Here is a 22,827-nt window from a genome sequence, read left to right on the forward strand (position 1 = left end):
GAGGTTTAGACAAAGGTCTACTGCTCTCAGCATGCCCAAGCCAGCCATTTTTCTGTCCAAACATGCATTCGATTGTGCCGCCAATAACTACAGCTCTCTCCTACAAACTGTGCCCACATGGGAAGCTATCTTTTATCCAGGTGAACATTAACTTACACACACTGCAAACCAGGTCTATTTACTCCAGGGACAAGGATCTGGTGGCCCTCCAGATGTTGCTGGACTACAACTCCCATTATCCATGACCATTTGCTAAGCTATTTGGGGCTGATGGGAGTTAGCTCCCATAAGATCTGGAATGCCACTTTGAGTCATGTTGGTTCTCCAGCCATGGTTCTTCGTCACCCTTATGACGTGGGATCCATTCAACTTGGATGAGCAATTTTCAGGGGTGGGGGTGCTGCCATGGTTCCCAGGCACGTCCAGCCACGCCACCAAATTCCCATTGGAATTTAACAGTATTGCCAAAAATAAGCAAGCAAACAAATAAAAACAGGCCCTTTTAAAAGTGTGCTAGCAAGGAAAGTTTTGCAACATGGAGTGAGGTACCCCAAAAGTCCAGGCCAGCTTTATACACCCTATTCCTGCTTTATGTCCAAGGTGGATAGTCTGGAGTTCCTCAGGCCTTTTGGCCTGTAAATTCCCCTTGGCCCTAGCCAGCTTAGGCAACGGTGAGGGAAGCTGCACACCACAACATCCAGAGCTTCACAAATTGCTCACCCTGCTTTATGGGAGACTCTGACTTAAACCCAGGGTCTTTTGCATTCCAGGTGTGTACCTTGCCATGCCTCTGTGACTCGTCACTGAAGCCACAGCTAGAAAAAAGGTTGGTAACCTACTGCAGCAGTTTGAGCATCTCTCTTTTGCCCTCCCCTTAACTAGCTGCAGGGAGGCCAGCAATTGCACAGGTGCAGCGGGCCTTCCCTCAGCCTCACCTGGACATGGATGGACACCTGGGACGGGGTGTGAGCCACACACCAATGTGCTGGGGCCACATCCCAGAAGGGCAAATGCTGGCGCGATGCCAGGATAGCCTGGCCAAGACAACGTGATGCTCTTTGACATGAACGGAGGATTCACAGCCCTGCTTGTCCTTTCTTGGAGATCTTGGCCCCCAGCGCTCAGCCTCCGTAAATCCATTCATACCATACTGGGCAAAAGAGGTGAGAGTGGGAGGGACTCGATCTGGTCCCACCCCTGCTTCTTTCACAGTCATGCGGCTCCAAAGTCTTCCTTTCTTGCTGTTCCAGCCACCTACTTGCCTCCTTGCGAGAGATCTTTGGGCGCCACCTGCTGGGGAAACATTTCTTCCTTCCATCTGAGCTTCTGCGAACACCAGCCGTTTGAGGGGAATAAATCAGCGCCTGGCATATCGAGCCTGTGAGGACGCTCATGCGTCACCAGAAAGAGGAAATGCATTTCCCAAAAAGAGGACACCGCTTTGGCTGAAATGTGCACATCTGGAGCCAGTGTGGTATTGTGGTTAAGAGTGCTGGACCAGGACTCCGGAGATCTGGATGCTGGCCCAGACTCAGCCATGAAACTCCCTGGGTGATGTTTGGGCTGGCTCTCAGCTTAGCCTTCCTTACAAGGTTGTTGTGAGGGTAAAAAGTGGAGAGGAGGCAAATCTGGTAATGCTGCCTTGGCTTCCTTGCAAGAGGAGGAAAGGTGGGGTATGAATGCAACAACAACAACAGATGCAAATTCAGACATGGTTGTGATTTAAGTAGAAATACAGTACTTTTCACCATAGTGTGGAAGCCCCACGAGACTCCGTGATCTGTGGCCAAGTGGTGACTATGGATGGGCTATTTCAGGGCTTCTGCCTCTTCGTTCTCACGCTGGTTTAGCTTTGGACCACCTTGGACAGCACAGACCTTCAAGCAGAGGGATATCTGTTGTCAAGCAGGACGCTAGACATGGCTCCCCAAGGCAGGCCAGAGCAGCATGGGGCTCTCCGGATATTTTGGATTTCAGTGTCCAGAAACTGCTGCTGCTGACATGGAGCTGAAACCCAGCACACCTACAGGGTCCTCCTCTGCCCACCCCTGACCTAGGTCTAAGAACACAGTAGCTAATCTGTAATAATGTAATAATCTGTCCCAGGAGGTCATTTCTGGATGGGGAAATAATACGGCAGGGGGTGTTTTACCCCCATCTTTGCCTTGTGTTTTTTTTTAGTCTGTGCAAAACTGTACTTGTACTTTTATTCTAAAAACGCCTAACTACAGCATTAAAACACAACATTAACAGTGCAACACGCCATCAAAGTAAACCCGTATTTGCATAACTCAATTTGTCAAAGATACCAGACAAGTGCTTGAGGTGCAAACTGTGCCTACATTTACCTATGCATAAATGTCAAGTTCTAATGTGCCCATAAAATATTCCGTTTTCAATCATTTCTCTTCCTAGCTATGAGACCCTTCTGGGAACAGCAGACCTTCATGTTCAGTGCTTGCTGATCCATTGTACCTGCATCAGTGTTTGTTTTGACAGGCAACAAGGTTCCCATGAGCTTTCCCCAATCTGTGCTCTTCCAATGTGCTGTGCCACAGCTCCCATTATCCTCAGCCAGCATGGACATGGAATGATGACTGTTGTAACCCAACGCATTTAGAGGGTAGCAGGCTGGAGGACGGATACATGTCGTGTTAACCTCTCAGCTCACTGTGGCCAGAGGGAGAGGCAGGTATTTTTTGCATTTTCCACATGCTCTGATTCCAGTGGGAGGAAAATTACTGGGGCCACTGGAGGGTTGGGGCTCTTTTCAGGGACATATTGGCGGAATGAGGTGGCTTAGGACCCTGTGGATTCTCATTTTCCTTGAAGCTTCGTAACATGGCCCTGGGACTGTATGTTTTGTTAACAGGACAGGAAGCAGGATAAAACCTTCCTGGTGCTTGTCCAATTTCTGAGTCAAAGGATATCCTTGGTCAGCCTTCTTCAAATGATATAAGAAAAACATGGATTTAGACAGAAAAAAGTGTCGCAGCATCCCCAGCCCACATGCTGTCCACTGCAGGATTTTTTCCCTGCCTAAGATAAGAATGTGCCCTCTATCAAAAGCATTGTTTCAATGGCCATACTTAGAATAGATGGCATTTTGCTCTGCTAAAACTTTCTTAATCGAAGTCAGTAGCAAAACAGTTGTAAGTTTTCGGTTATAATGTAAGTACCAAAGGATGCAATCCTATGCCAGATAGGCGAAAAAGCAGCCTACAGTTCCCAGCATGCCCCAGCTAGCTCTGTTGACTGGGGCATGCTGGGAGCTGTAGGTCTTTTTTCTGTCTAAACTTGCATAAGATTGTGCCTTAAGAGTGCAGTCTTACCCATTTCTACTCAGAAGCAAGCCCCCTCGAATCAATTGGACTTTCTTCCAGAGGAATGTGGATGGCATTGTAACCTAAATAACCCAAGTATTTATGTCTCTACTGAAATCTGTATGACTGTTGTAACTATTTCTCACTTGTTGTGGTTGACGTGAAGGCCAACTCAACAACCAGGTAAAGTTGATTCCAGATTAAGTAAGCTTGCATTATAATCCAATTTAATGGCACATCACTTGAGTCTCTGAGCTGCTTAATCCACTTGTCAACTTTCACAGTTACTACAAAATAGTTTCATGTTTGGGGCAAATGCAATGGATGGATGGAAAGCTCTGAGTAAGGACTGCTAAAAGCAGGAAACAAGTCTTCTTCAAACAGAAACAAAATGGGAGTTCAGGTACTCAGGGTGGATGACAAAATGATAGCAGGTGACAAAGAAAAGGCAGAAGTGCTTAATTCCTGCTTTGGCTCAGTCTTCTCCCAAAAGATCTATGATCTTCCTGATGAAGCTAAAGGGGCAGGATGGCAGGTGATTGTCTAATTGGGTTGAATGAGTTCAAATGTCGTGATGAGCTCCACCCTAAAGTCATAAAGGAGCTGGGGGAAAGAACTCTCAGAACCACTGTCTATTATCTTTAAGAAATCACGGATAACAGGGAAGTGCCAGATGACTGGGGAAGGGCTAATGTTGTCCCCATCTTCGGGAAAGGAAAAGAAGAACTGGGGAACTACAGACCAGTCAGTATGACATCAGTCCCTGGGAAAATTCTGAAGCAGTTTATAAAGCATTCAGTCTGCATACACCTGGAAAACATTGCAGTAATTCCTAGAAGGCTGCATGGATTTGCCAAGAACAAATCTTTCCAAACTAATTTAATTTTATTGTTTGATTGGGTAGCCTCCCTGGTGGACTATGGGAATGCTGTGGACACAATACTTTTTGACTTCAGTAAAGCTTTTGACAAAGTGTCCCATGATATCCTTGATTAGCAAACTAGCTAGATGGAACAATGATTGGGTAGATCCACAGATGACTACAGAATCAAAGAATGCTCATCAACAGTACCTTCTCAAATTGGGGAGAGGTAACAAATGGGGTACCAGTGCTGAGCCCAGGCCTCTTATCATTTTTATTAATGATTTGGATGAGGAAGTACAGAGAGTGCTTATCAGATTTGCAGATGACATAAAATTGGGTGGGATAGCTAATGCCCCAGAAGACAGAATCAAGATTCCAGATGATCTTCATAGGTTGGAGCTCTGGGTGGAAAATAACAGAATGAAATTTATTTATTTATTTATTTATTTATTAAAACATTTTTATGCCGCTCCATTCGCCGAAGCCTCGGGGCGGCTTACAACAATAAATTAAAATAACATTTTAAAATATATACATTAAAATACAAATATATGATATAAAACATACAATATAAAACAAGCCGCCCTGGCCAGATAAAATTCAATAATATTAACATTTAAAATACTGCTTAAATAAAAAGGTCTTCGCCTGGCACCGAAAAACAAATAACGACGGCACCAGGCGGACCTCTCTGGGGAGCGCATTCCATAACTTAGGCGCCACCGCTGAGAAAGCCCTCCTCCGAGTATTTAATTTAATTTAATAAGGACAAATGCCAAGTTCTGCACCTAGGAAAAAGAAACCAAATGCATCATTACAAGATGGGGAATACCATATTTTTTGCTCTATAAGATGCACCTGACCATAAGACGCACCTAGTTTTTAGAGGAGGGATCCATGGAAAGCTTCCTGATAATCGCAGGCACATTCCCCATCACTTCCCCATGGGCTTCATTAAAAGACGGGTTGCCATTTGAAAACACACACCCACCTGTGATTAACAGCTCTCACCTGCACTGGAGGAGGGGCGCGGAGCAGGGCGCGCCGAGCACGTGCCGGCCAGGTGGTACCACGTGGGGCCGGCAGCGTGCCGGCAATGGTCTTCCACGGCAGCAGCGGCAGGTCTTCCCGGGTGGTGGGGGTGAGCAGTCCGTTTCTCCGTGCAGCCGGCGGGTTAAAGGCCGCAGCTCCTCCTCCTCCGCACGCCTCCCCCTGAGCGGCACAGCTCTCACCTGTGCCGGGGGGGGGGAGGAGCAGGGCGCGCCGAGCACGTGCCGGCCAGGTGGTGCCACGTGGTACAGGCAGGCTGGCAGCGTCCCGGGCATTGGGCACACACACATTCGCTCTATAAGACGCACAGACATTCCCCCTTACTTTTGAGGGGGGAAAAGTGCATCTTATAGAGCAAAAAATACGGTACTTGGCTCAACAATACTGCAAGTGAGAAAGATCTTGGAACGGTTGCAGACGACAAGCTGAATATGAATCGTCAATGTGATGTGGCTGCAAAAAGGCCAAATGCTATTTTGGGCTGCATTAATAGAAGCATCACCTCCAAATCACGTGAAGTACCAGTTCCCCTTCCCTTGGCACTGGTTCGCCCTCATCATACGGGGAAGTGGTCGTGTTACTGATGGAGCGCACCAAATGCGCACTTGGATGCCCCCTCCCCCGCTGCAGCCAGCGTTCTGCAAAGCCTGGCGTGCGCGACCATGTGCATTCTCCAGAGAGAAGAGATGTTTTGTTTGCTGCCGACACGTGGAAGGAATGCGCTTTGTGATGTCTGCGCCTCCTTCCATAGTTCTGCATCCGCTTCCAAGAACTGAGCAATCTTGTGCTAACTCACAGCTCTCGTCTGCTAGGCCCAGTTCTGTTCCTGGAGAAATTTCTTTCTTGGTGCACACACCGCTTCGGTCTATGTCTTGTGTATTCCAAAGTGTTTGCTTGCAAGTGCATAGGATTATTTCTATAGCACCTGAGCTGGGAATTTAAAGATGTAGACCATTTCTACTAAGGAGAGGAAACAAAGTTTGTTTGTTTTTTCTGATTTATATCCTGCCTTTTTCCTACAAAGAGCTCAAGGCAGCTTACATCATTCTCCTCCTCCATCTTATCCCCACAACAACAACCCTGTGAGGTGGGTTGGGCTGAGAGTCTGTGACTGGCCCAAAGTCACCCAGTTGGCTCCATGGCCGAGCGGGGACTAGAACCCGGATCGCCTGAGTCCCCGTCCCGAGCTCTTAACCACGACACCACACCGGCTCTCAAAGTTCTGGACAAGAGGAGATTTCTAATGAGTGAGTGAGCCTCAGGGAGGGAGGAGCACTAAGGCAGCAGGCTGCTGGGCTGAAACCACTGTTCCTGCAGCTGTTCTCATCTCTCAGGGGTTTCGTTTCTCCTTTTTGTGAACACCCATCCTGTTTCATGAAGTGGAATTCCTGATGATCAAGAATAGAGCGACAAACGTTTCCTGCATAAGAAAGCAAGCTCGTAAGAGCAGAGGCGACAGAGAGAAAAGGACGCACGAGACGACGGATAAACACATTGAGAGATACAGACAGCAAGAAAGCCACCGTAGAGAAGGTAAAACACAGGCAAGGAAAGAGGAGATATTCAGCAATAGAAATGTTGTATTTAGTTCTTAGCAAGGCTTTTGTTGATCTCAGAGCATAAAAGAAGACCTGGCCCTGCCAGCAGGATTATGTAAAACATGGAAGAAAAGAAAGTTAGAGACAGAGAGTGACGGAAATGAGGTTTTGGTGGGAGATAAAGAGAAAGGCATGGAATGCATTTTTCAGAGGGGTTCTGTATTGTGTTCCCTACCTTCTCGATCGATGCTAGGATACATGGGTGGCTAAGGTGATTGATTGCTTACACAATGTTTTTCAGGGACCATCCTCATAGGATTAAACAGAAAAGTGTTGTTGAACTTTACAGGGGTCCAGATGCTGCTGCTGCTTTTCCATTTGTAACCCTCCTGTGGGTTTTTAAAAAAATAACTTCTGTCATCTTTCTTTCCACAACAAATCCATTATGGAGGAACAAATGGCATATCGATTTATGGATTAATAGACTGCCTCAGTTTGTAAAAAGCCATCAAGGCAGTGGACAACCATTTAAAACAACACCCCCTTAATCCAATGAAAATGAGAACATTAAAAACAGGAAAAGATTAAACAATTGCATCATGTAACAAGTTAAATTTAAAATGATCTTCACACCCTTTCTGAGAGCCAAGATGGTGGGGGCGGATTGTAGTGTTAAAGACATGCATTCCACAGTTTGGAAATTACACAAAAGAAAGCAATTTCATGCATGTCCAATACACAGGTCTCTGTGGGTCATGAAATCCTCCCAGAGGGACTCTTTTGCACCTCTTAATAACTGGGTGTATTAAGAATAAAACAGGCATTCCTTTATATCTGTACAAAACTGCTTAATCACTTGTGCTAGGAACCTTCTGCTGTAGAAGAGCAAGGATGAGTTGAAGTTTGATGTTTTGTACTTCATCTCCCAACATTCCTGAACGTTCGCCATGCTGGCATGGACTTCTGGGAGCTGATATTCAAAACATCTGGAAATCTACTTTCTGCCTACTCCTGCCCAAGAGAATTCAGGAATTTGGTCCCCAACTTTCCAGCTCAACATAGTCCTCTTGCACATACCTGGTCTTCTAGGGTCTACCTGGATGGATAGTGTACTACCTGTTTTGGCCTCAGTGGGATCAAGTGGGCTCTACCAGCTTAGACTGGTGCACCCCAGCTATGTCTTTCTCTCAGCAGGTATAAGCTGGTTTCAGTTAACTATGGACTGGTAACCTCCAAGTTAGACTACAGCAATTGCACTTTACATGGGGCTGCTCTTGAAGACTGTTCAGAAGCTGCAACTTGTATATATTGAAATGTTATGTGCTTTTCTATTATCTGCATTTGTGTTTTTTATGAATTGTTGTGAACTTTCCAACGAGCTTTGGCCACTGGGGGATGAAATGAAATGAAGCAAAGAACAGATTCTAAGAACTTCATTGTGGAACCTCTTTCTAAAAGGAGACTTAATTTTAGCCAAGGTAAAATGTCAGAATAATTTGTTCTTTTGCTCAGTTCCAGGTTAGAAGTTCTGGAACATGAGAAGCAAACTGGTGTGTGTTAGAGTGTGTATCACAGAGTGTGGCTCTTCTCATAGAAGTGAAGGCAAGGGAAACAAGCAAGCAACCGAGAGCAAGGTGGAAGAGAACGTAGATAGTAATTGGTACAGTCAGATAACGACAGCTGTATGCGTGAGATCATATCACACCGATGGGAAAAGCTTTGTTTGAAGTAATCTTTCGTAATTGTAATCCAAAAGTCACAAAGCAATACTACAATGGTTACAAACACTTGATCCTGCATGCAATAAGGATTCGCAATCACACATTCGGTTTATGCATTTTGTGGACAAAATGTGATCCTTCCAACGTTGTTGGGCTGCATCGCCAGTGAGCCCCATCTGGAAGACCACAAGTTGTGTGCCATCCCTGGAATAGAGTGAAACAAGCCCCTTGCAGGCTCTGCCTCCCAGTGGCCCTTGCTCTGCAAAATTATATCCAGAGACAGACATTGCTTGAGAACTATTCTGGTTCCTCTGACAGAGTGGGGGGCCCAGTACCTAACTCCTGCAAGATCTAGATAGCTCCCAGCCCACTTTTTACAGAGAAAGCTCCTCTATTTTGGTCCCTAACCCGATTCTCCTATAGGAGAGTTCTTTTGCTTCCCTATTGTTTATTTATTATATTTATTTCTCACCTTCCTCCCACTGTGGAATTCAAGGTGGCTACAGGCAGTTCCCAGGTGGTCCCCCCTCCAAAACTAGGCCACCCCCAGACCCTCTTAGTTTCAACATGGTGGATGCCTGAAATGCCTTCAGACCATACTCTGGGCCTACTATATCATTGGTCACCAACATGGCATCCATGGACACCAATGTGCTCACAGGTACCTGCCTTGATGCCCACCAGGCTCATTGCTTTTTCTGATTTTTATTTTTAAAAATTATTTTTAACTGGAAAGCTCTCATATGCAATGTGAGGGACTGCCCTCCAGCTTCATCCTCATCCTCTTCATCATCACGTTGCAGTTATATTCTAATTTTTCTTCTGGTGAGAAACCCAGAGGGTATAATGCAGTCCGTTATATCCTCAGGACAACAACCCTGTGAGAAAGGCTGAGAGTGAGTGATCGGCCCAAAGGCCTAGCAGGGACTAGAACCCCAGACCCTTGAAATCAGTACTGAAGATCCTGCTGAAATAGTACTACCCCAGTTTGTTCGAATCTTCCATGCCCCCCATTAACAAAATATGCCATCTGGGAGTCTAAACTTGTTAAAGTAGCAGGAGCAGCCATAGCTGAAACCAAGAACGCCTTTCGGTTGTCCACAAGGGAGGGGGAGGACTGGGGCGCACCCAGAACCCACAAGAAATTTTGGTGGGGAAGGGACGGAGCAGGCACCTCAGGATCAATGACCGGAGAAATAAGCCTCCGTGGCGTGGTGATGCAAGGGACCTGCACTGAGCCCCACAGTCCCTCTCAGCCCTACTGCAGGTAACCCAGGGAAGACCTACATGTCTCTCCTCTTCCTATCAAGATCACAAGCCATTTTCAGGCCTGTTGTGGCTTCTTTTCTTTCTATTTGCTCTGCCTGCCAGAGATTGCAAGAGCCAGCTTGCAGCTGGCTTTCACAGCCCCCCTTTTGACAGCTGCTGACAGTCCCTGCAAAGTGTCTGAGTGGCACCTTGGGGTGGGGGGCTGTTGGTGGTGGGTAGAACCTTTTCCTTCTTCTGTTCCTCCTCCTCCTCCTCCACCTTCTTTTGCAAAGCTCCACATTAAGGTTTTTTTTTTTTTTTTTTTGTGGATAGCTGCCTTTGCACAGCACTGGGGCAATGACTTGTGGAATGCCGGCTGCCAATGTACTTGGCAAAAAACTCACAAAAAGTAAAGGCACAAGCGATCTTAACGGGATGGTCTGACTTATGCCCCTTGTGTGGCGAGATCTTCATTTCTTTCTCCTCTTTTCTCTCCAAAGTAATCCACATGCTGGTGCATATTTTTAACTGTTTCACTTGGGAACATGCAAAGTGTATCCTCTGTTTTTTGGGAAAAGGAGCTTTGACAAAACTCTGGTCCCTTTGAAAGAGATTTCAACAAGGCAGCAGGTACTTTTTGACTAGGGCATATGGTTGTATCCTTTTTGTGTCCACAAAATTAAAAAGAGAACAGAAACGGCTCTTCCACAGTACTGCTCAAGTACTTTGACAGGTTTGCCAGTGGCTGTCAAAATGAGGATCATGAAACCCAGCTGTCAAGTTCACTTTCCTGATCTCCTAAAGAAAAAGTAAAAAGAAGAAAAGCCTCAGGAAGCCCAAAATGGTTTCTGGTTATGGAGGCAAAGGAGGAGGCCCAGGGCCAACCACCCCCAAGAGCTGGTTGGGCACTTTTGGGGCACCTGGCACTGGCAGCCACCTGGGAGCCACCTGGCAGGGGCAGGAAGGGTTTTCTGTCACTCTTGCTAAGTTGCTGATTCCCTGTTCTCACAACAGGGGTGGTCACCAGGGTTGGGATGACATGACAATCTGTCATGGTTATAACAACTCCAAGAACAGCCCATGGTTGGTTGGGGTTACTCGTTGCCCATTCACAAGTCACCTGAGGAACTAACTTTGGGTTTGCATGACACAGTGACCCAATGTGGGTAGCTACCCGTTTGGGAACCCAGTCAATGCACAAGCCAAACTGTGTCAGAGAACAAACATACATCTGGTAGGGGCTTGTTGCCAATTGCAGCACCCCAAAACACCCCAAAAGTAATTGGCCAGAGAAAGGTCCCAAAAGTAGTTGGCCAGAGGAAGGTCACATAGTAAATACACCACAGTTATATTGTCCCAGGAGGGAGGGCAGTTAAGTACAAAATGAACTTTGTGTAACCCACAGCTAACACACTAGCCTGACCTCGAAAACAGTAATCAAAGGGGCAGCGGAAACTGGTTCTAGCTGCCATGAAAGTTGCAAATGAGCTGTGTGAATCTCGAGCAGATAAGAAATAGACATGGGAAATGTCTGGTCCTTGACAGAAGAAAGGACTCTTTCTCCAGCACGGGAGGGGGTGCATACATTGAAGTATTAGATGTGTATTAGGTGACCTAATTGGTTATCTAGGGTATAAAACACATTATTATTATTATTATTATTATTATTATTATTATTATTACATTTCTATGCCGCCCCTTGCCGAAACCTCGGGGCGGCTTACAACATGATGTACCGGGATGCAACTTTTGAGACACTGCTTTGGGCTGAATGTCCCCTTTTGTCTCCCTTTATTCTACAGTGCACTAGAATAAAGCTGGTTTTGGCTCTAAGTCTCATCTCAGGCTCTGTTTGGCTCGGGTCTGGGGTCCACCTGGATTTGCCCCAGCTGTTGACTGGCTGAGTCCGGTAACAGGCTTATGTTGGGGTTGCCACCTTTTTGTCTGCCAGGGTACGTAAGTTGTGTTACAGGCACACATTCAACAAGTTGCACTCTTCCAACTGTACAGATACTTCAGTGGGAGAAAACTTCCTTTGCTGAATTACTTTCTGTCCTGCAATGGTTAGAGGCCCAGGAACCCTGTGAGACAACAAAGCATACCAGCCTGCCTTAGTTAGTTCCCTCTTCAGCATCTCTTCAGGCCTTTACAACAAGTCTCTTCTCTTCTCTTCTCTCCTCAGATGGCTGCTGTCATTGCTAGTGTGGCCCGACTCCTTCAGCCAGCCCTGGCAATTTCTGAAGGCGAATCTGGTTGCCATGGCCTAGCCCCCTGGTATCTCCTCTTAGGTCTACGCCTGGTGGCTCTTTTCATTGCCGATGGGCCCTGGTCGTCCACCAAGCCTGACCTGGCCTGTAACTGGACCTCAACAACAGTGGAAACCCAGTCTTTCTGCAGAGCACTCTGCTTCAACCAGCATTTCTCTTCCTCCACATCCTCCGTGTGGGGCTTTGCTTTTTTGATTGTCCTGCTTCCAGTGGGATTGATGCGACTTATAAGGGCTGGAGCTACGCGCAAGGGAAGGGCAACCAGGAAAACAGATGAAGAGTTGACAGATACCATGGGAGCAAGTCCCAACATGGCAAGTGGAATCAACATGGCTCCCGGAACACTTCCGTTGCCCAGCATCGCTGCCTTCAGAAACAACACTCTTCCGTTGGAGTCCAAGTTTCCCTGTTGCACCAGGCAGTTAGTGGCTTTCAATCTTTGTGTAATTCTTCTCCTGACAGTAGAGGCCTGCTTCCTCTGGATTGTAGTATCACTGCAGATCCCATCCGTGTCCGAAATGAGCTTCTTGTGCCTTCCCAGAGCACAAAGCTGCCCCCAGGCTCTGGAATGTGTTGTGGCAGGCCAGGCTGACAAGCAGGTAGCACTGTGGGCTTTGGTCTTCACGGCCATTGTCAACGTGGGTGCCAGCCTGGCCTACCTTTTCCTACAGCTGGGGAAGGTTCCCCAGTGCCGTGGAAGATGACAGAGAAGGGAGAAAGAGAGCAAGAACCTGGGCAGTGAAAAGGAAGCTGATCAGTGTAATGTACCAGCCTTCCCCAACCCTGTGTCCCCCAGATATGTGGGACAACAACTCCCAGCGTCCCCAAGCCAACATAACTGGGAGTTGTAGCGCAACACTTCTAGGGGTCACCAAGCCTAGGAAGTCTGCAATATCTCAGAGCTGGCTATGTCACTCATAAGTGATGGAAGAATATTTAAGCAGTATTTTAAATGTTGATATTATTGAATTTTATTTGGCCAGGGCGGCTTGTTTTATATTGTATGTTTTATATTATATATTTGTATTTTACTGTATATATTTTAAAATGTTATCTTAATTTTTTGTTGTAAGCCGCCCCGAGGCTTTGGCGAATGGGGCAGCATAACAATGTTTTAATAAATAAATAAATAAAAATAAATAAAAAATCTGTTTGGGAGAGCCAGTTCTTTGGGTTCAGTGGAATGAAAGCAGGCTGGCGCTTGGGTGGGTCCCAAGAACTTTTGTTTTTCAGCTTAGTATTTCAAATTCTGTCTTCCATTATGTTCTCCTTTTCTCTCCTCGCACCTTTGCATCTCTCCTCATTTTTAAAAATTGGCATGTACTTGTAAACATGGCTTTCTTCTTCATTTAATGGAAAATATATATTTTATGGATGTTGTGCACACTGCTTAGAAGACTCCTTTTCAAAATGTGAGATAAAATCTAATGAATGAAATATATACTTATTTAATTCATTTCTGTACCACCCAATAGCCAAAACTCCTGGGGCTGTTCATAGTGATGTGTAAGAAACACAAACCACAAATATAGAAAAAGTGTAGAACCTGGCACCCTATTCGTTGATGCGTTTACTTAGGAGGTCACTGGGCATCCTTTACATGTAATTACTGCAGTGAAGATTGCATTCGCTCAACACTGGAAAAGTGAAGAACTACCCACTGATGAGCTGACTTAAAAAAAAAAAGATTCTGGACTGTGCAGAAATGGATAGATTGATTTTATCATGGAAGGTGAAGGAAGATACTAACTTCTATCAAACTTGGGACTCTTTTTATTATTGGCTAGAGAAACGGGACTTCGTATAGATTTAAATATGCTTTTAAGTTATCATAAATGGAAAAAAAATGTGGGGGCTGACCCAGCAGGCCCCATGTTTTTGATGATTGATGTTGTTTTTAGTTTTTCTTTGTTTTTAGGATTATAATTTCAAATAAAACTTATTATAAAAAATACATTAACATGAAAAACACACCAAATGTGTTTGAAGCACCACGTCTTCTTAAATATTTCACTGGTATTATTTTTCTTATAAGCATTTGCAGAAAGCAGATTTTCAACCAGACTTGGATCCACAGGCTGAAAGAGGCTCCCCACTGTTGTAGTTTATGGCACAGTTGGACATGACTTATTCTGGATAAAAAGAGCATCATTGAGCATGAATCTGTTACCTGACACCAACACGTCCTGCCTGAGAAGGTCCAGCTATAGGGTTACTAAGAGCTGCAGGAGAACAGGGAGCACTTTGGTGCCAACTGCACTGCTGACTCACCTGGGCTGGCCTCTCTAGGTGAGCGGGGCTCCCTTTGGCCTGGGGTGGCCAGGCCAGGTGAGTCAGCAGTGCAGTTGGTGCCAAAGCCAGCAAGGTTGGGAGCTGCCCTGCTCCAGGCCAGCAGGTTGGTCCATCTGGCCCAGCTACTGCTCCGAACAGCAGTAGCTGGCCAGCATCTCAGTGGTCCCCATCACCTACGTCCTGGTTCTTTTCAATCCACAATGGCGGGATTCAGGCTGGGACTTTCTGCCATTTAACACTGGCCCCTTCTCACAACACCAGCGGCAGACAAACACCCTGTTCATTTTGGAAGCCTGTCCTGGCAGTGGCTTGTGAGCAGTGTGCAGTTGACCTGGGACTTGCAGGGACACATTTTGGGGACTTTTGGATTAGCAGGAGTTGTGATGTGATCTGCCAACCCTCTCAGCCTTCTGAGTTCAGTTGCAATCCTCGTGGTAGCTGAGGGTGGGAGGGATGAAGGGGAATGGGGTTTGCTGACCACAATATATTATTGTGAGTTATTTTTTTTTGGGGGGGGGGTCCTCTTTCAGTGCAAAATAGGGCTTTTTTTCCAGTCCCCAGATCATCCTTACTGCCCTCTTTTGAACCCTTTCCACATTCTAATTTCTCTAAAACAAGAGCTTACTCACGCAGCTGGGTGTGAAATGCTTTCCAGTTAATCTTTCATCAGTGCTGTAGTTCAGAGCACTGCTAATTTCAGGGAGTTTCTGTACATTGAAAGTGAGGAATGGGATGGGCAAGAATTGAATTCAGTTTTCAATAAGAATGTTCTAAAAAGTGCAAAATTCTTTCTAAACAGGAGGGAAAGAACACTTTTTAAAAATAACTCAAATGTGGAAGACAGATATATGCCTCCCTGTCCTTGCCAGAACCTCCTTTCTCTAAAGTAGTTGGCAGGGCTGATGGGAATTGTAGGCCAAGACATTTGGAGGGTGCTGGGATGGGGCAATCTGCTCTAAACTGTAACAAGTATCCTCTGGGGCAAACAGGTGCAGAAAACTTGAGCACTGAAATGGGCATTTACATAGTCCTGATGGTTTCTCAAAAATGCCTAAGTTGGTTTCAAGCAAGACAGTCCCCACCTGTGGGCTTGCAGTCTAAAAGACATAGTGCAAAAAGTAAAAGGAATGGGGATGGAAGAGGAAGAGGAGGGAAACAAAGCCAAACATTGGCTCCTAAAGCTTGGTAAGGAAAGCACCCAAGGGAGCTGGCCTTCCGGCCAAGCTGAGGGGTTGGCCCTGCTGTTCCACCCAGAGGTGATGGGTGCTGACAGTGGAGGGAGGGAGACCTTTCAGCCAACCTGGTGGAGACGACTTTGCAGTCCCACCTCTCTTTCTGCAGCTGGCAGAAGAAATAATGGCTGGAGTGACAAACTCTGTTTCTTTCATCATGAAGCCCTGCCTGCCTTGCCTTTTAAAACTCCTAGTTCTTGCGCTGCCCTTGTAGTTTCAATTAATCAGTCGGTCAGCAAATCTCTGGATTTAGCTCAATGAACTTTTATAAATTGCATGATTCAATTTTCTGACATATCACAAATGACTTACTGACACTGTGCACAGAATTGCATCTCAGGTGGCTGGACATTTGGGAAACAACCATCGGCTGCTTCTCAGATCAGGATTGGTTGAACTTGTCACAGACCTGAGAATTTCTGCCACATTTTTTCTTTTTCTTTTTTAATTGAAAGTAGGACCTAAGGCTTCCCTCTGTGTTCCTAACTATTCCAGGATAGTTTGAAAGAAGAGTGCCTGAACTGAGAGATAATTGTATGAACAGCCTTTCATTCTCAGAATAGGTTGGAAACTGGTTTCTAAATTGCCAAGGTTGGCAACATCTGGATTGTGTGTTGAAAAACGTGGCAGACCTGTTCAGCTGGCATTGTTAATTAAAAGTATGCAGTGGTGCCCTCTTTAATTTTTATTACCAAGTGGCTCCCGTCTTAAAGCATTTGGAATAGGGCTTCGCTGGCATTCATTAAAAGTATACAGTGGTGCCCTCTTTAATTTTTATTACCAAGTGGCTCCCATCTTAAAGCATTTGGAATAGGGCTTCGCTAGCATTCATTAAAAGTATACAGTGGTGCCCTCTTTATTTTTTATTACCAAGTGGCTCTTGTCTTAAAGCATCTGGAATAGGGCTTGGTTTGTGGCCACAGAGCCATCAAGCACACCGGCATCACTGCTAGTGCTAGCCAGAGTGGGCCCACCGGCATCACTGCTAGTGCTAGCCAGAGTGGGCCCACCATGCCTGCGTGAAGGCGTGCCTGTTGGCCTTCCCAGGCTTGGCCGCAGCCACCCTACATCTCACAGCCTTCTGAAAGAGGCACCGTCTACTTCATTTCCCTGAGCGGGGCTGCCCCATAGCAGGGAGAGGGGGCTGGCCTATAACCCTGTCTCTTAGGGTTACAGAGTAACCCTGAGTAAGAATAACCCTGTCTCTTACGGTTTCTCAACTCATCTTTCTTGGCTTTAGACTTCATTGGGAAAGTCCAAATAAATCCTCAAATAAAAAGAGATGTTTTTGTGTGTCCTTTAATATAAAATCTCACAGCAGTGCCCTTACTTTTCTCCACTCAAGGGACTAGAACTTTTCACCCAGCTCCACACACCTGGGAAAAGCAGGCATCCCCAGGGGCTCCATATTCATGCATTTTCTCACAGAGTAACTAACACATGCCAAAGGCTACACAATACAAAGTATTAAGTTATATATGTTAAAATGTGGAGAGCCTCATCTGTCCTCTCCCCCTTCCCAGCTGCAGGGTTTTTCCTTTCTAATTCCTTCTCTGGGAAAAGTAAAACAGCCCCAAGCATGCAAACAATCCGCCTGCTCTCAGGCAAGCTCCTAGTTGAAACAATGCGGCAAGCTGATCTGGGCAGCTGCGCTTCCTTTCCAATGTAAAAATATCTAGCCAGCTCATGCTTTGTCTTAAGCCAGCTCATGCTTTATTTCCAGGAATCTTGTATCTCCGATTGCAAAGCCCAAAATATTTTAAACCTGTTAGATTTCTGTAATTCCAGATTGTTTTATTTGTTATCTGTTACTCAAGTCTTTGATTGGGTCATGATGTTTTTCCTGATGCCTATAATGATGCCTATAATGATTTCTCAATGTTTCTGCATTCAGTTTTTGTGTTTCCCCACTGTCCTTGCCTTCTCACTCATCATTCAGAATCTCAGCACTGCCCTGAAACTGTGAACATGACCCACAATTTATAAAAAACTTCTATGCTCTGGAAGCTCATAGTTCAGTATACCAGCTACCTGACAGTGCTATTGTTTTTTTTCTCTGTCAGAGAAGGTGTACCTGGGTGTTCTGCCAATAAACTGCTGAGACTGAGCGTAGCGTCTTCTTCCACACATGCCTTTTCCCAGTCTACATTTCTGAGATTTCCTGAAACTGCATGGATTGCAAAGACATGTATCATTAGGATAGTTTCCCTTCTAGTGCCTTCAACCACACAGGCATAGCAAGATTAATTATAATTAATGCATTTTGGGGAAGAAAACTGAACCAAAGTAGGAATTGAGCATTTCTGTGTTTTCTTGGTCATCCACTTTGAGTAGTTCAGCCCCCATTTTTTCCTCACTTGTACTTTGGACATATCTGAAGAAGTCTTTTTTGTTGCTTTTAGCATCCCTTGCTAGCTTCAGTTCATTCTTAGCTTTAGCCTTCCTGATGCCATCCCTGCAATTCTGTGATACCTACCTGAGTTTTTCCTTGTGGCCTGGCCTTCCTTCCACATCCTATATGCAGGGCTTTTTTTTTTTTTTTATCATAGAACGCACCAGAACAGCTTTCCAGCACCCTTTTTTCCCAATGGATTTTATGAAGTGATTTTGAATCACCTGTCAGTGTAGTAGGTCAGCAGCAAACATCGTCAACATAGCGTCTGCAGGCTGCTTTTGTGTCCGTGCCACCTGGCTTGGGACGCCGCTCGGCTTGGGATTGGTGTGTGTGGCTGCGCGCTGAGTGCTCACTGCCGGCAGCAACGTGGGTTCTGGCACTTTTTTTTTTTTTTTTACAAAAAAAGCACTGCCTATATGTGTCCATTTTTGTTTTCAGGTCATCTCTAAGCTTTTTGTGAAGCCCTGTGGGCTTCTTTTGTGGCCTTCTATCCTTTTTCCTTGTTGGAATTCTTTATAATTGTGCCTTTAGAATTTCCTTTTAAAAAATTCCCGTCCAGAATACATGTTTGGCTGCATTGACTTTTGCTTCCTTGAGAATCAATCATCCACGCATGGCATGGTCACTTTCTCCCTGAGTTCCCATAGCTGCCACTTAGTGCACTAGGTCTTCCCTCTTGGATAGTATCAAGTCAAGGACAGCTGTTCCTCTGGTTCCTTCCTCTACTTTTTGTTGGAGGAAGTTACCAGCAACACATGTTCGGAATCTCTTGGAGGGGTCACGTTCGGCAGGATTTGTCTCCCAACAGATATCAGGGAAATTAAAGTTCCCCATAACGACAACATTGTGCCTCCTCGAAACACTGGCGATTTACTTTTCAAAAATTTCACCCTTGTCTCCTCCTTGACTGGTGGCTGGTAATAGACTCCAACCACGGTGTTCCTTTCATTCCTTGCTTCATTTATATTAATCCAGATGTTCTCAATGGGGCTACTAAGCTCATCCTCCTGCATTTCAGTGCAGAGATATATAGTGTGACTCTGCCTCCCTTTCTGTTCCTTCTGTTCTTGACCAGGCTATATTCTTCAATTGTTGAATTCCAGTCATGGGAGTCATCCCACCCAGTTTCATATCGTATTCACCATCCTGTATTAAGCATCCGAGCTCATTCTGCTTGCCTCCCATACTCCAGGCATTAGCCTATACACACTGAAGACCACATGCTTTATACTCTGGCTTTCCTCCTACATTTTTTGGAAGACTATTATCGGGCACTGTTAGAACTGCTCTCTCCATTGCACTGCATAAGCCTTTGACTGTTGTTATGCCCAGGTGCACTTCTCCCTCCCCTGCAGGATTGATTTTAAAACCCTCCAGATAAGCTTCTTCATGCTGTGGCCAATCACCTAATTTCCAGTCCTTGTGAGGTGCAACTCATCCCTTGCCAGCAATCCATCTTCCCAGAGGTGAAGCCTGTGGTCCCAGAACCCAAATCTCTCACATTGGCACCACCTTCACAGCCAGGCATTCCCTCGGACTATTTTTCTTTTTCGGTCTGTTTCTCTTCCAAGAACTGGAAGGATTTCAGTTGTAGCTCTCAGACTTGGAGAAAAGTCTCCTTGCTGGGCTAGTGCAGGTCCCTCACCGCTTTCCTCAGTCTCCCCTTCCACTAAAACTCGGCTGCCAGACTCCTGTTGGTCCTCCCGTCACTCGCTCTGGTTGCTCGTGTCCCGGGAGCTTGGCTGCTTGTATCCCAGAATCCCTAGACCAGCTGGGGCAGCTTCCTCTGATCTGCTGGGCTAGGAATCAGGAACTGGGATGAGTCTCTTCACCCACACAGCTGCTGCTAGTGATCAGGCCCCACCCTATCAGCTGGAGCTCTTGGGAGCACTTATGCAAGAGGTTTGCTTGGTTATTTATTGATTGATTGTATCATTTACTCCAGATCAAAATCTGGATATCAAATTTTATGCTGCAAGATGTGGAGAATACTTGTTAGCACAAAGCTGATTTCAAGGTAACATGCCTAAAGGACCATCTTAAACAACTCCAATTTCATGCATATTTACTCAACCAAGCTTAAAATGAATTGTATTTAGTTAGAAGTCAATTTGTTTAGGAGTAGTCATATTACACATGTTGAAATCTCACTCAGTGGTGTGTGTTTTGTTTTAAACATCTGACATGCTTTACATCCTCTCATCAATGCTGAAATCATTATCATTATCATACCATAGTATAATTAACCCAGAGCTTCCTCTTCTCTTGTCCTGAAGCTGCTCCAACATATTTTCTCACTTGATTTTACAGAATTCCTTCTTTCATGAGAAAGTCTTTGGGTGCTAAAAGATCATAACAGGCAGTGCATCAGTCCAGTACAGTTTTCTTCGCTCGGGGCTTCCTATTATTCAGGAATGACAAAAGCAAATCCTTTCCATGCTTATTTTCTGCTTGTTAGATAGCTGTTTCAGGTAAAGGAGCTCAGACAAAAGTGCAACCTAGGCAGATAATATGGGAGCTGGGAGACAGGACTCCTGGGTTCTCTCCTGGGTTCTCAATCTGGCCTGGCAGGTGTCGTTCCCCCCACACTGGTGGTGTAACATGTGCCCACAAACAGGTTGCGGCTGAGGGCATCAGGGCAGGGATTATGTAGGAAGCCTGGAATACTAATCCTGTCAACAGGTTTCCCCAGTGAAAACCTTTATATGATTAGCTTAGGTTCCTTCCCTGGGCCAATTTAAGAGTGACAGCAGGGTGGAGCCAGATGAGATGTTCAGAGGGAGGAGGATGAGATGTACAAGAGGAAGGGAGGAGAGGAGAAGTGAGGCTGATGAGAAGGAGAAGGAGAAGGATCATTGAGAAAAGAAGGTACTGGACAGTCTTCTTGCAGGTGTAGGGAGGGTGGGAAATCTCTGAATGCCAAAAGAGAAGCAAGAAAGATGGCAAGAAGGATGGGAAGAAGAGATGGGAGTGAAGAGAAAGGAAAGGAAGAGACAGGGTGAAGGAAGGAGGTGAAGAGAATGGGAACACCAACAAAGAGGGAAGGAAAGGAGCCAGGCATGGGGCTGAGGCATGAATTAGGGAGAAGCAGGACCAGTCTGTCTAGAGGTCATGAACAGGATTTAATTTAATTTAATTTAATTTAATTTAATTTAATTTAATTTAATTTCTGTACCGCCCAACAACTGAAGCTGTCTGGGCAGTTCATAAAGCACATTTAACATAGCAATAAAAGATATATCATATTAAACAGAATTACAAGTTGGCACTACAAAATTTAAAGCCACATTTTATACATGCACACACACACACAATTAAATAATATGTTTAATTTCATTAGTTTTATTTCATGTCATAAATACATTCAAACAATCCCTGAGGTAATTCACTGGGCCATTTTAAAATCCCAGCCATGAATTTCCAGACTTATGAGCAAAATGGGAGGGGCGGGGGGAAGCAAAGAGGAGGACCGCTCACAGGAACACAGCGAGCTGAGGTGAAACAAGAAGAAAATGAAAATGGAGGAAGAGAAAGGAAAAATCCAGGCATTGAAGGAAAAAAAAGGCCTGAGAGGAAATGGCCGAGGAAAAGAAATAAGGGACTGGAAGAGGGCACTGTCATCCCTCTTTGAATTCTAATAATTTCCTCGTTCTCTTCCTGGTTCACTTCTTGTCTGCCCAGATGGCGACCGTTATTGGGGGAATTTCCCGGCTCTTTCAGCCCACAATTGCGGTACTGGCCACTGAGAAGCTCTGCCACGGCTTCAATCCATGGTATTTTCTGATTGGCCTTCGCATGGTGACCCTGTTTTTTGCCTATGCGCCCTGGGACTCCCTCAAGAACGACCTGATCTGTCAGTGGCCCTCGGACGTTGGGGATGCCAAGACGTTCTGCTCAGCCCTCTGCTACAACCAGCATTTCCCCATCCCCTTCTCTTCCTCCTGGGCCTTCTACTTCGTTGCCATCATCTTCATCGTGGCACTCATGAAGCTTGTGTACGTCACGGAGACAGTCACTTCGGGAAAGGACGTGGAAGCAGCAGCGCAACCCAAGCCAGCTCCCGAAAGCAGCAGGTCTGGTCAACCAGCCGGCCAGCCCAAATATGCAAGCTGGAGGTACGGGATCTACGTCTTCGGCATAGTCCTGATTTTGGTCATAGAGCTGCTCTTCACCTGGGTTCTCCTGGGCCTCCAGCTTCCCGTTATGAATCAAGGGATCGTCATGTGCTACCCAAACAACGCTGCCTGCCCATCGTCGGTCCAGTGTGCTCTTAACGGCCAGTCCGACAAGCGGGCCATTCTGTGGCTGCTGGCCTTCTCCGCGGTGGCCAATGCCAGCGTCTGCATTGGCTATTTGGCCATGCTTGGCAGTCAGGCCTGCGGCTTTTGCAGAGGCTGCACGGGCCGGGGGACGGCCAGAGCTGCTGGCCAAGGCAGCTGCGGCAGGGAGGCCATGGAGTGTGGCTGCCCCTGTGAGGAGGGAGCCGGCAACTTCTGCCGGGGTGACAGTGGCGGATGGGCCAGGGCATATGGCTGCCGGCGTGATGGCATGTTGGGATGCCGGTGCCAGGCAGATGGGGGTGGTTGTGACTGTCCTCGAGGCCAGGACCCCAGCTGGGATGCAGCCTGCAACTGTCAAAGCAACCGGTGGGGTCCTGGCTACTTCCAAGGAAGTGAGGCCTGGCAGGTCCAGAATGCCACGCTCAGCCGAGAGGATGCAGAGGGGAAGCTGCTGCGGGGGGACACAGAACTGGGGGCTGAAAGGAAGGAGTGGAGTCCTGGTGAGCAGAGGGTGCAGGTAAGAGAGCCCCTGAAGACTGCACCCCAAAAGGGGCGAGGAGGCAGCCCCACCGGGGGGAGGCCTGTGAAATATGTGGCAAAGTATCACGTGTGGAAG

The 22,827-nt window shown here is 46.2% G+C and overlaps 1 protein-coding gene across 1 annotated transcript; it reads left to right on the plus strand.

Moving 5' to 3' along the window:
- The first annotated feature begins 6,674 nt into the window (after positions 1 to 6,674).
- LOC123032296 lies at positions 6,675 to 13,035 on the plus strand. The gene is made up of 2 exons (XM_044448077.1): positions 6,675 to 6,771; positions 11,928 to 13,035. Exon 2 carries the CDS (start codon positions 11,928 to 11,930, stop codon positions 12,714 to 12,716), a length of 789 nt encoding a protein of 262 aa, XP_044304012.1. The 5' UTR covers positions 6,675 to 6,771; the 3' UTR covers positions 12,717 to 13,035.
- The last annotated feature ends 9,792 nt before the right edge of the window (positions 13,036 to 22,827 follow it).

Source organism: Varanus komodoensis, unplaced genomic scaffold (assembly GCF_004798865.1).
Source record: "Varanus komodoensis strain SLA01 unplaced genomic scaffold, ASM479886v1 scaffold53, whole genome shotgun sequence".
NCBI classification, from domain to species: domain Eukaryota; kingdom Metazoa; phylum Chordata; class Lepidosauria; order Squamata; family Varanidae; genus Varanus; species Varanus komodoensis.